This window comes from Neomonachus schauinslandi, chromosome 13 (genome assembly GCF_002201575.2).
Source record: "Neomonachus schauinslandi chromosome 13, ASM220157v2, whole genome shotgun sequence".
Lineage (NCBI taxonomy): Eukaryota > Metazoa > Chordata > Mammalia > Carnivora > Phocidae > Neomonachus > Neomonachus schauinslandi.
This window is the reverse complement of record NC_058415.1, coordinates 10,427,051-10,440,199: the sequence shown is the minus strand read 5'-3', so window position 1 is coordinate 10,440,199 and position 13,149 is coordinate 10,427,051. Positions and strand designations below refer to the sequence as shown.

General features: G+C 47.7%; 1 protein-coding gene across 4 annotated transcripts in view; it reads left to right on the top strand.

Moving 5' to 3' along the window:
• KANK1 (KN motif and ankyrin repeat domains 1) overlaps positions 1–13,149 on the top strand; it is a 135,616-nt gene that overhangs the window by 98,173 nt on the left and 24,294 nt on the right. For 3 of the 4 annotated variants that reach the window (XM_021694468.1, XM_021694469.1, XM_044920801.1), the window contains one exon: positions 6,208–8,868. In XM_021694468.1, coding sequence (XP_021550143.1) covers positions 6,208–8,868 — 2,661 coding nt within the window. Of the gene's footprint in view, positions 1–3,990; positions 4,035–6,207; positions 8,869–13,149 lie in introns of those variants that run through there. The other variant, XM_021694470.1, reaches the window with a different exon arrangement.

Below are 13,149 nucleotides of genomic sequence, written 5' to 3'. Positions count from 1 at the left end.
GTTTAGGAAGTAGGTCAGCCCCAAGATGACGTCAACCCAAGAAGCTGTGTACCTGCTGTTAGCGGCCCGCCTCCTTACGTTGGTGCAACAGTATAAATTCTGCTGATTCCACCTCTTTGTTTCATTTCTGCCTTGTATTTTATTTGGGTTTTATCCCCGTGCACCCCACCCCCACTAGACTGTGAGCCTTGTGAAAGTGGGGACCTTATCTCTTGTTCACACTGTGTCCCCAGCTCTTAGAACAGAGCCTGGTAAATAGTGATAGATAAATGCACAGGTGGATGGATGGACAGACGGATGGATGGATATTATTACTAAGATTGTTTTTATCAATATTAATTATAAGTTGAATGTATGAATAAATTTTTTATTTGGTTGGTCCTCATGTCACACTTGAGGATAATAACATTCTAAATGGCCCCCTTGAATTTAATCTCTTTGCCTCCCTTGGTCCAATCCACACACAGTGTCAAGACAGTCTAAGTGGAGGTCTTTTTAGCCTCTAGCATGGGGCTGGGTGTGCACCTCAGGGTGATCGTAAGTGGACCAGATCCCCCTGGTCTGGGACCTGAGTCTGATGGCCTCTTTCGTACTCAGCCACCCCCTCTCTCCTGACCTCGTCTGTCCTCGGGCCATACCAGCAGTCTCTGCCCTGGCCCTTGGCCGTTTGCCTCTCTTTCCTTTTACTCTATCATCATATGTCTTACCTTAAAAACTCAGCTCTTGGTTAACTCCATTTCTGTTTTGATTAATTATTCACGTATGATCATATTGTTTTTGTTGATAACATGCCTTTGTAACTGATCTCAATTAGTGTTATGTGTAGGATGTTTGGTGTTTATTTGCCAGCTAGACTATACCTCCTTTTATTTCTTATAATCCTTCCTCCTACTCTTTCCACTGAATAAGACCATTTTCTGCACCCAATTAAGCTTGTAATAAATGCTATATAATGAAGGCAGAGGTGGTGCCAGGAGCAGTCTCCACCACTGGATTTCCAGACATTTAGAAAATTCTTGTAAACCCCAGGGGACAGCCTTCTGATTCCAGAATATTTAGTTGGAAGCTGTTACTTTCAGGATTCCATTTGCAGACATAGCCAGTGGTTTTTGGCTATATATAAATAGGCATAACCCTGTTAATCCAAAAAAAAAAAAGGTTTCAGGCAGTTAAGATTCTCTATAACTCACTTAGAGATTTTTTTACAAACTGTTTTTTTAATTCTTTCCTGATTATTGTTGAGTTAATAAAAATTTCTGTATAAAAAAGTTTTACTGTAACATACCCCAGTTAATCATTTAACATTTTTCTTCTTTTCAAGATCTGGTCTTAACTTTTTGTGGGGGAGGGGAGACACAGGGGAGTGACTGCTGTATCCATTAGAATTCAGTGTAGATCCAAGTAACAGAGACCCAACACGCAAAATAGCTTAACAAAAGAGAAGTTTATCTTTCTTTTACATAGACGTATAGAGGTGGCTTTCCAGGTGTAGTATGATAGCTCTGATCCGCAGAGGTCTTAGAGACCCAGGATTTTTCTAGCACATTGTTCTTCCATCCCTATGTGTGAACTCACGGTCCAATAAAGCAGCTAGTGTTCCAGTCATCACATCTGCATTCCAGGCAGCAGGATGGGGGAAGTGACAAAGAAGAAAGGAGGCCAGAGAACTATTCCTGTGTCTTCAAAGGGAGGTTCCGGGGGGTTGCTTTATGACGTTTCTGCATATGGCCATACTAACAGTAAAAGAGGCCAGAGAAATGTAGTCTTTATATGTGCCCAACTAAACCAGGAGTCCTGTTAGTTTCAAAGATGGGATAACACATACTGAGGAACATCTGGCTGTCTTTGCCATGGCTGCCCTGTTCATCCCCCTCCTAAAAGAACTTTCTTGGAGTTTATTTCAATACATTTTCTCTTGCTTCCCAGTAACTTCTTATAATCTTGTAAATATTTTTTATGAGATAAATAGCTATGTGTTGTAAAAATGTATAAGATATAAGGAACAACATAAAAACCATCCATGATTCTATAATCTAAAGATAACCACTGAAACAGCTTCTTGTAAGAATTGTCTTTAACACTAATACAGAGCAAGCAACTTCTGCCTACAGAATATTAAGATGTTCTTAAAAATTCATTATATACTACTGTATGTTCAGTTATTCCTTCGGGAAACATGTTTAAACATCTCCATAGTTCCACACATCTTATTAAATGATGTGTATGACTGGGAAGGGGGAGTAGTGAAGGAAATTTTAAAAATTAAATTTGTTGCTCTTAAGATACTTAATCAAGCACAGAGAGAAAACCTACACATTTGGAGAAGTTGGGAAATCAATCAGGGCCCCTTATAAATGCCATATTTGTGTTACTGTACGTGACGGTACACCAGAAAGCAGGAGGTAAAAAAAATGACACTGGGTGTCTTTCTTTAGTTGTAGAACATACAGTGGACAGTTGATTGTAAAAATGACACCTTGAGAAACACAGGTTGCTTTTTTAGGTGCTGGGGGATGAAATTTGGATGACAGCTTCTTAGGATAGTCTGATTTAAGCAGTATTAGGAAATCATCAAGCCTAACATGGTTAAATTCTAACCTTTCCTGAGTCCCAGATTGAGAAGTCCAGAGTTCATTTGGGGGATAATTCAGCATGATCTATGTGTTTTGTGAACTTGAGAAATAACTAAAGATGGGCCGGCCAGTTAAGTTTCACTGAAAAATGTGATGTGCTTTGGGGCACCTGGGTGGCTCAGTTGGTTAAGTGTCTGCCTTCAGCTCAGGTCATGATCCCGGGGTCCTGGGACCGAGCCCCGCATCGGGCTCCCTGCTCCGCGGGGAGCCTGCTTCTCCCCCTCCCTCTGCCTGCTGCATCCCTGCTTGTGCTGGCTCTCTCTCTCTCTGTCAAATAAATAAATAAAATCTTTTTTTTTTTTAAGATTTTATTTATTTATTTGACAGAGAGAGAGAGAGAGCGCGAGAGAGGGAACACAAGCAGGGGGGGTGGGAGAAGGAGAAGCAGGCTTCCTGCGGAGCAGGGAGCCCGATGCGGGGCTCCATCCCAGGACGCTGGGATCATGACCTGAGCCGAAGGCAGACGCTTAATGACTGAGCCACCCAGGCGCCCAAATAAATAAAATCTTAAAAAAAAAAATGTGATGTGCTTTGTTGCATTCTAAATCCTGACATCAAATCAGTGCGTTTTTAAAAAAAAAAAAAAAAAAGCACGTTGAAGGGAAATAGATAAAAATTAACCTTTTCTACCGAAAATGGGTAAAATAACTCTGTTTAGAAATACACAGAAAAATTCTGGAGTTATACCAAAATATTAATAGGGCCCCAAAGCGGTGAGAGCCGAGGGACTTTTTTCATTCTTTAAATGGCCTGGAGGTGATTTTTTTTTTTTTTTAACGTAAGCCATGGACTACTTTTCTAACTGGAAAACGGGGGGGCTTTTTAAAGAACTTTTCATCAAGGGCAAAGGCTCAGTTGAGATTCATACTATGGTTAAGGGATAACTGCTTGTCGCTGGTGAGGAGCCAAGGGCTGAGAAGAGTTCCCGCAGGGCCCCTGACCAGCCGGGACTGCCGCGCGCTTGGAGAACCTGCTGGGGACAGTGGTGCCTGTTGTGCGTGGAACGTCCTCAGGTGACCAGGGCCGCGGCTGCCTGGCGTCGGCAGGAGCACCCAAACTCGCCCTCGGAAGTGGCTCGTACCGCAGACGCACAGCCTGTGTGTGGAGGTGTTTGAATCGCCCGCGGTATTTGTACGCCTGGCCACGCTGGCCTGAAGGACACGCATTTTCACAAGATCCCGGGTTCCTGTTTTCATTAAGAAAGCAGGCAGTGCCGAGCAGCTGAGTGGGCTGGGGGTGGTGTCGCCGGAGCCGGAGGGAGACTTCATTGGTGCGCCCTGGGCCTATGGTGTTGCGCGTGGCCCGGCGAAGTGTGCACGAATGTTGAGCCTCCTTTCCTTACCCGGTGAAGACCGACGGAGGGCGTCCGAGGCAGCGCCGGGGCGAAGTGCGAGGCAGCTGGTGAGCTGGGCAGCCGGGCGGGCGCCCCGGGGGTGGGGGTGCAGCGGGCGCGGAGCAGGGAGCAGGCCGGCGGGCCGGGAAGGCGCCGGCCGTGCGGCTGGTGGCGATCAGGCCGGTGGGGAGCCCTCGGGGCGCCCGGGATGGGGGTGAGCTGCCGGCGGGGAGCGGAGCGCAGCGGGCGCCGGAGAGGGGGGATGAGCTGCCGGCGGGGAGCGGAGCGCAGCGGGCGCCCCCACCCCCCGGAAGGAGGGTGCGCGGCCTGCGGGTGATCAGGCGGGTGGAGAGCGCAGCGGGCGCCTGGGAGGAGGGTGAGCGGCCAGCAGGCAGCCGAGCGCAAGGGGGGGGGGGGCGTGGGGGCGGGGGCCTGGTCCCAGGGCCGAGCCCCCTGTGGCCTGGAGGAGCCACAGCCCAATTTTAGAATCGGGGGCTCCTGTCCGTCAGATCTGCCCGCTTTTACCTGACACCAGAGCGGGCAGCTTCTCTTTGCTTGTGGAATTTCAGACAGCACTGGAAACAGGTCGGGCTGCATATTTTGGGTGAGCGTGTTGTCCATGTGGAGTTAAAAAGGAAAGAAAGAGGGAAAGAAAGACGCAGTTCTGTTAGCATGAGCACAAGCTTCCTGGTGCCGGCTCATCATCAGCTCACCCTTACATGGGTGAGCAAGTGATTAAGGTTGAGCACTTCTTTCAAGTAGAATTCTCTTGCCATGTTTTAGAAATGAAATCTGGTGCCTCATTTCCAACAGCGAGAACAGTTTAATATTGTTTTAAATCAGGGCACGGAGAATACACAACTGCTGCTTGGCAGTCTTTTTGTACTTTTCTTTCCAACATTTCAGAGGAAAGAGGGCAAATTGGAGGCGAAAGTTTTACTCAGAGCATTCACCCTATCAGGTGTAAATGCTCAGCAGGGTTTGGACTGGGAAGGGCAGGCAGGCAACCCACATTGCTGGAAGTACTTGACAACAGTCCGGTGGGTTTTTATACCCAGGATAGGAGTAGGGGTACAAATGGCTTGCATTTTCACTCATTGCTTTTGGGTATTTTCCATAGCTCAAAAAATACAGAGCTTGTTATTATGACTTTAGGAAAACACATTACTTAATCCTACAATTTAAACAAACAAAAACGGCCTTGCTTTTCCATTTGAAATGCACAGCTCAGGTCAGCAGCAAGGTCTGTGCCTTGAAAAAGTTCTTGCCGTTTCCTTTTCTAAATGTTTGGTTTAGCCAGAAGTAGCATTTACTGAATGCCGCAGGATCCAGGGCTTGGAGTATAGGTTTGCTTTTATTTTCATTCTCTTTTGCATCTGTTTGCATATGGTAAAACACAACATGGGGTATTCTTAGGATATGGAATGTTTTGTCCAAAAGAATTCAAAGAGGAGAAAAACGTTTTCTCTAGTTGGGGCAGGCTTTTGGTGATGGTGGTGGTTTTAAACGGGAAGACACAAAATAGAGTTGAAGTCTGTTCTCCAACTGTGTTCCTACCCATGCTGCCGGAGTTCATCACTCATCGGCCCCTGGGTCCTGGCTCTCTCAGCAAGGAAGGGGTCAAGGCAAATTGTGATCTTGGGGAGGGTTGTCAGGCACCAGGGCGCCCTTGGCCGCTGTTTAGAAAGGCTGCAAAGTCTGCAGAAGAGTGACTGCTGTAAGAACTCCCACCCCGGGCTTCCTGCACCTCTGCTGATTTGGTCCGTTATTCTGACTTTTCACTTTTGGTGCCTCAGCGTTCACTTTATAAAATAGGAGTCTTAAGGACTGCTCTCTAGACTTCAGTGGACTCGAGACCACAAAAGAAATGATCTCCTCGAAATGCGTTCACGTCTTTTCAGTACGTTCTTTTCAAAAATAAAGTGTTTAGTGAGGACTTAATATACGCTTGGCTCTTTAAAAACCACTGTCTCATTACATCCTTATAACAACCTTATGAGGTAAATACGTGTATTTCCATTTTTACTCAGGGAGAAACTGAAGTTCCAAAGGGTTTATTAACTTACTCACCCAGCTGTTAAGTTGTAGATCCAGGATTAGAACAGAAAGAAGGCTGTCAACTCTTAAATCATACTAGTTGGCCACACTGCACCATACGCAAATGCTAGTTTTTTTTGTTTTTTTTTTTTTATCACCAAGTGTATTCCATAGCTTTATAATATTGTCTTCTCGCTCTCCTAGGAAAAGCAGAGGGTGTTCTGAATGGAGATCATGACAAGGAACAGAAAGATCCTTATTTTGTGGAGACCCCCTACGGTTATCAGCTAGACTTAGACTTCCTCAAGTACGTGGATGACATACAGAAAGGAAACACCATCAAGAAACTGAACATCCAGAAGAGGCGGAAGCCATCGGTGCCGTGCCCAGACGGCAGGGCGGCACCTGGCCAGCAAGGTGTATGGACTTCCACAGAATCCCTGTCCTCCTCCAACAGTGATGACAACAAGCAGTGCCCCCACTTCCTCCTCGCCAGAAGCCAAGTGACATCGACGCCAATCCCAAGGCCCCCTGCCCCTCTGGAGGCCTCGCCCACTTTTCTTACCATCCCGGAGAGCCGAGAGCTGCCACCACCCTCACCACAGCTCCCAAAGCACAACCTTCATGTCACCAAGACGCTGATGGAGACCCGGAGAAGACTGGAACAGGAGAGAGTCGCCATGCAGGTGGCACCAGGTGAGTTCCGACGGCCCAGGCTGGCCAGTTTTGGAGGCATGGGCTCCACGAGCTCGCTCTCCTCCTTTATGGCTTCTGGAAGCCACAATCCTGCCATGCACCCACTTCAGAACGGGTACCAAGGCAACGGGGATTTCAGTGGCTATGTCCCGGCTCCTGCCACCACTTCGTCCATGGGGAGCTCCATGCGCCACAGCCCCCTGAGCTCCGGGATCTCCACTCCAGTGACCAACGTGAGCCCCATGCACCTGCAGCACATCCGCGAGCAGATGGCTATCGCCCTGAAACGCCTGAAGGAGCTCGAGGAGCAGGTGCGAACCATCCCCGTGCTCCAGGTAAAGATCTCAGTCTTGCAGGAGGAGAAAAGACAGTTGGCCTCACAGCTGAAAAACCAGAGAGCCACAGCCCAGAACGACATCGGGGGCATGAGGAAGCGGTCCTACAGTGCTGGGAACGCATCCCAGCTGGAAGAGCTCTCCAGGGCCCGGCGAGGCGGCGGGGAATTGTACATCGACTACGAGGAGGAGGAGATGAGGAGCGTAGAGCAGAGCACGCAGAGCATCAGGGAGTTCCGGCAGCTCGCAGCGGACATGCGGGCCCTGGAGCAGAAGATCCAGGACAGCAGCGGCGAGGCCTCCTCGGAGCTCCGGGAGAACGGGGAGTGCCGGTCCGTGGCCGTGGGTGCCAACGAGAACATGGACCACGTGGTCGTGTACCGCAGGGGCCCCGGGGCCTGTAGGGACGCCGCTGTGGGGACCGTAACTGAGACGAGGAGCTCTGGGGTTGGTGTGACGGAGGCCATGCTGGGACTGATGACGGAAGCTGACAAAGAAATCGAGCTGCAGCAGCAGACCATAGAAGCCCTGAAGGAAAAGATCTACCGCCTGGAAGTTCAACTGAAGGAAACCACGCATGACCGCGAGATGACCAAGCTCAAGCAAGAACTGCAGGCCGCTGGGTCGAGGAAGAAGGTGGACAAAGCCGTGACGGCCCAGCCGCCTGTCTGCAGCAAGATGGTGGAGGCCGTGGTGCCCACGAGAGACCAGATGGTGGGCCGCCACGTGGACGTGGCCGACACGGGCGTCGGGACCTCCGTGCACACGCGCAGTGTGGCGGTCTCCTGCCAGCCCGCGTGTGAGAGTAGAGCCGCGGGGCCTGAGCTGCCCCTGAACTGGTGGATTGTCAAGGAACGGGTGGAGATGCGTGACCAGTGTGCCGGGAGGTCCGTGGAGACGTGCGACAAGAGTGTGGGGGTGGAAATCAGTATCTGCGAAACAGGCAGCAACACGGAGGAGTCTGTGAACGACCTCTCGCTCCTCAAGACCAACCTTAATCTCAAAGAAGTGCGATCCATCGGCTGCGGGGATTGTTCTGTAGATGTGACCGTCTGCCCTCCGAAGGAGCGCACGTCGCGGAGCGTGAACACAGAGGCTGTTAGCCAGGTCGAGGCCGCTGTCATGGCGGTGCCTCCGACCACCAGCCAGCACACCAGTATGGCTTGGGGACAGGTGGACCAGTCCACCAACACCGAGACAGCCACCCTCGTGGACTCCAGCACCAGCACCTCCCTCAGCACTTTGGACAAGCAGACCAGCACCCAGGCTGTGGAGATGCGGACCGTGGCCATCGGGGAAGGCCGTGTGAAGGATGTCAACTCCTCCGCCAAGATGCGGTCCATTGGCGTGGGAACGGTGCTGTCTGGCAGCTCCGGCTTTGACAGGCCTTCGGCTGTGAAGACCAAAGAGTCAGGCGTGGGGCAGATAAATATTCACGACAACTATCTGGTTGGTCTCAAAATGAGGACCATAGCTTGTGGTCCTCCGCAGCTGACTTTGGGGCTGGCAGCCAGCAGGAGGAGCGTAGGTGTTGGGGATGAGCCCGTTGGAGAGTTCACGGAGAGCCCCCAGCCCCAGGCTCCTTCTGGCACGATGACCGGCTTGGACCACTACATCGAGCGCGTCCAGAAGTTACTGGCAGAGCAGCAGACTCTGCTGGCTGAGAACTACAGTGAACTGGCAGAAGCTTTTGGGGAGCCACACTCACAGATTGGCTCTCTGAACTCGCAGCTCATTAGCACCCTGTCCTCAATCAACTCTGTCATGAAGTCTGCAAGCACGGAGGAGCTGAGGAACCCTGACTTCCCCAAAATGAGCCTGGGTAAAGTTACAGGTATGTGGCGTTCCGAGGGACCGGGGGATGAGGACAGATGGGGATAGTGTACTTGCAGGAGGTATGGATTTTTTTCACCTGCTAGAACCATTTTTTGAAACCCCGGAGGAAGCTTTAGAATGGTCATGGGTAGAAGGAACACCAAGAATCAAAATTCATAAGGAGCTCTGCTGATTCCCGTTGTCTGGTGGTTTCACTGGCCTTGGGCTGATGGGAGCAGAAAAGCAAGCTTGGGTTGACTGGCCTGGTGGCTGTCTTCTGGGGCTGTTGGTTTGTTGCCATGTCTTCTAGTTATGTACTTGCTCATTTTATACAGGACAGCCTGCAAAAGTCCCACAGTGTTTTTAACCCTACTTACCAGGACATGCTCAGTAAAAAGTACTGGCATGAAATGTTCTTTGTTAAAACTTTGACGGAGGGAGAGAGATTGTATTAGTCATGTATTAATTCAGCAAATAACGGTTCTGTTCCTGCCCTTTTCCAAGCATAGGTATAGGCTTCTGTCCTCACGGTGCTTACTCTCCAGCTGAGGGCACAGTATGTCAGGACGTGACTCGTGCCGTGAAGGAAGGAACTCCAGTTATAGGGAGAGTGAGCGGTGATGGTCGGGGTGGGGGCGATTGGAGATGGGGTGGCCCAGAAAGGCCTCTCTGATGAGGGCCCCCGGAGCCAGAGAAGGGAGTCTTTGCCACGGTTCATTTTGACAGGTGCTTAAGGTGTTCTTTCTCATCCTTTCCTCATTGGGATTCCTGCTCACCCCCGCTTTTCTTAAAAACGGAAACTAATTGAGAAATTACCCTGAAAGATTTTATGACATGTGATACTTCCCTGCAAGCCTCGTTAACGTGACTTCCCTTTCACGTGTCTCTAAGCAGTCATCGTGTCCTTCTAGGACAGGGCTTTGTTCCTGACTCTCCCGCTCGCTCGAACCATCATGACCTAGAGAGAGAAAGTCACCCTTCTCTACACTTCATTTGTAAAATGGGGATTCGAAGGGCACCCATCCTATAAGGTGGTCATTGTGCTCACCGCTGGCTCACATTGAGCTCAGGATAGACCTTTCTTGTCACTGGTGATGTCGCTATAGTATGTCCCGTGGGGCTTCTTTTGTTGACAAGCTAAACTATAGTTGAGGTTTGGGAAGCTACCAAAAACACACCCTCCACTCTGACCAGATGCTTCAGGTAAAATGAATGTAAATGCTTCACGTGATTTGATGAGTGCACACTGAATTTAATTGGATGTGAAAATGTGCAGTGTGGACTGAATCGTGAGTAAACCATTGACAAAAATTTTAAATTCTTTGTTTCTTTATAGGGAAAAGGGTAATGGTTAAAATAGACTGAAACTGGATATTTTTCTATCTTCCCAAGTTTCCACTTCCAAACCTGAATTCGTATTAGTTTTTAGTAAGCGTGCTGTGGAACAGATAGTTTATTGTAGAAGAAAACATGACAATGACAGCCGAGGGGTGGGGTTTGTGCCTTTTAGAATCAAGTCTAGTAAGTGTACAGAGGGGTCATTTTATTATTTTTTAAAAATATCTATTTATTTGACAGAGACATAGCGAGAGCAGGAACACAAGCAGGGGGAGTGGGAGAGGGAGCCCAACGCGGGGCTCGACCCCAGGACCCTGGGATCATGACCTGAGCCGAAGGCAGACGCCCAACGACTGAGCCACCCAGGCGCCCCCAGAGGGGTCATTTTAGAGTAAATAGGATAAAAATGACATGTGGACTCAAGCAAAGTCTTAAGTAACTCATCATATGTCTGCTTCCACTTCTTTTTAAAAATCATGAGGTCAGATGTGAAGTCAAAATAAAACTCTTAAATATCCCCAGACACAGATGGTACAGTGGGTCATCCATTATAAGAACATTTTCCTGCCAGCTTCCTCCCTCCACCCCAAACTGGGGTTTCTGTTTCACATTCCTGCCAAAAATATTTCGCTGTACCATGTGGTCATCTGCCTGACACCCTGAGCATCAGGAACCGGGAGAAGGTTTTGTCTGGCTGTGTAACAGTGCTTTGTGGTCCATTTCCAGCCACACCGACATTCCAGACATCACTGTTTAGATCTGACCCTGCAAACGAACACCTAAATTAATCAGCTGAGATGTAGGAGACCTACAGCATTTGAACAGAAGTATAAATATTTTTTTAAAGATTTTATTTATTTGAGAGAGAGCGAGTTTAGAGCATGAGTGGAGTGAGGGGCAGAGGAAGAAGCAGAACCCCGCTGAGCAGGGAGCCCGATGCAGGACTCAATCCCAGGACCCTGGGATCATGACCTGAGCCGAAGGCAGACGCTTAACCAACTGAGCCACCCAGGAGCCCCAGAAGTATAAATATTTTTAATAGCACTTACGTGGTCACGAAGGCAGCTCCCTCTCAGAGAACAATTTTAAAGTATTTCTGTAATTCGCATCACATTTGTATTCTAACGTCCTAATGCAGAAGGAGTTAGGTGAGGGCAGAGCATTAAACTTTCGTTACTTGGTGTTTGCTATATGGACTGAAAACCAAAGCAGCTTGATATGGTAGAGATTTTCAACACTTGGACGCTGTGAAGGGTGAAGATGTGTCCAAATGCACTGGGGCTTACTGCGGGCTCCGAACAATATAGAATATTGTTCACACCCAATCTAGAATACATTTCTGTACCAAAAGGCATGAACAGCATAGACATTTTCTCCCCCAACTGAAACGATGTGGAATTGGAGTTTGATGTCCCCAAAAGAGCATATAAACGATCACTTACAGTAACCCGGTACTTGATTTTAAAAAAGCTAGGTTTGAGCTCTGAAGCCAGGCATTCTGGGTTCAGATTCTTTCTGTGCCCCTAGGACAAGTTGTCTTTGTTCCTTCCTGGGGTCGAAGGGAACGTTTAATGAGTCAGTGTGAGTAAAGCATTTGTAATAGTCTGCAGCCCAGAGCATAGATGCTCAGTAAATGCCGGCTGTCATTGCTGTCCCTGTTTTTGCTACTTCCAGAAATGGAAATGTAGATGCAGAACAAATTGCCACACAAAAATTGCACAAATGGCCTCTTGTTTTTAATCCAAATGTTTATCTTCATAATTTTGGCTGTCACTTTTTCCCCTCAATTACTAAGCCTCCCCAACTAACAGTTTTATCAAGATAAGGAAAGATGTCAGTAAAAAATGGAAAGCACAAAATAAGTAGAATAAATTTTCAGTTCTGAGTCATTCAGAGTCTGTATAAAAGCTACAAACAAAGCCTAAATTGAATTATGTGTATTTGTGCCCAATCCAGAGACTTCTCAATTTTTCTAGGTTGGAGATATAAGAGCATGTCTTATTTAAAAAAAAAATTTTTTTTTGAGTAGTCTCCACGCTTAGGGCACCTGGGTGGCTCAGTCAGTTAAGCCCCTGACTCTTGATCTCAGCTCAGGTCTAGGCATGGAGCGTACTTTAAAAAAAAAAGGTTGGAAGCTTAACCGACTGAGCCACCTGGGCACCCTGAGAGCATCCCTTTTTCACAGGCAAAAGAGCATTCTTTTTTGTAGCACCATAATGCCTAACACCCCTACTCAATTTCTTAAAATAATAACTGGAATATGTGCTTGTAACAAATTAATGGTTCAGAAGAGCTTAAAATAAAGAGTGAAAGCCTCCCTCGTGCTCCCCTGGGGTAACCCCTGTGTGTTTGGTGTGTACAAGTGTGTGTGTGTGGCTCTATATTTTAGAGATGTAAATTCTTTTTAACAAAAGTTGAATCCTACATATTCTATGTATTTGTCACATAAAAGGTCACAAACGTTCTTCTGGGATTAAAGAGACCTTGTCATAATTTTGATGCAGCTGAAATTTGTTGATGACCAAAGATATTCTATACTTTTTTTTTCTCAGTGTTCCTTTTTTTAGAATTTTAATTCCAGTATAGTTAACATACAGTGTTATATTAGTTTCAGGTGTACGATACAGTGACTCAGCAGTTCTATACATTACTCAGGGCTCATTGTATTTTTAATTACCTTCACATATTTCACCCCTCCCCCCGCCACCTCCCTTCTGGTAACCATCAGCTTTCTATATTTAAGAGTCTGGTTTTTGTCTGTCCCTTGTTTTCTTTGTTCATTTGTCTCTTAAATTCCACGTGTGAGTAAAATCATACAGTATTTGTGTTTCTGTGACTGACTGATTTCCCTTAGCATTATACCCTCTAGATCCGTCCATGTTGTTGCAAATGGCAAGATTCTTTTTTATGGCTGGATAATATTCCAAAGTATATATATACCACGTCTTCTTTATCCATTCAT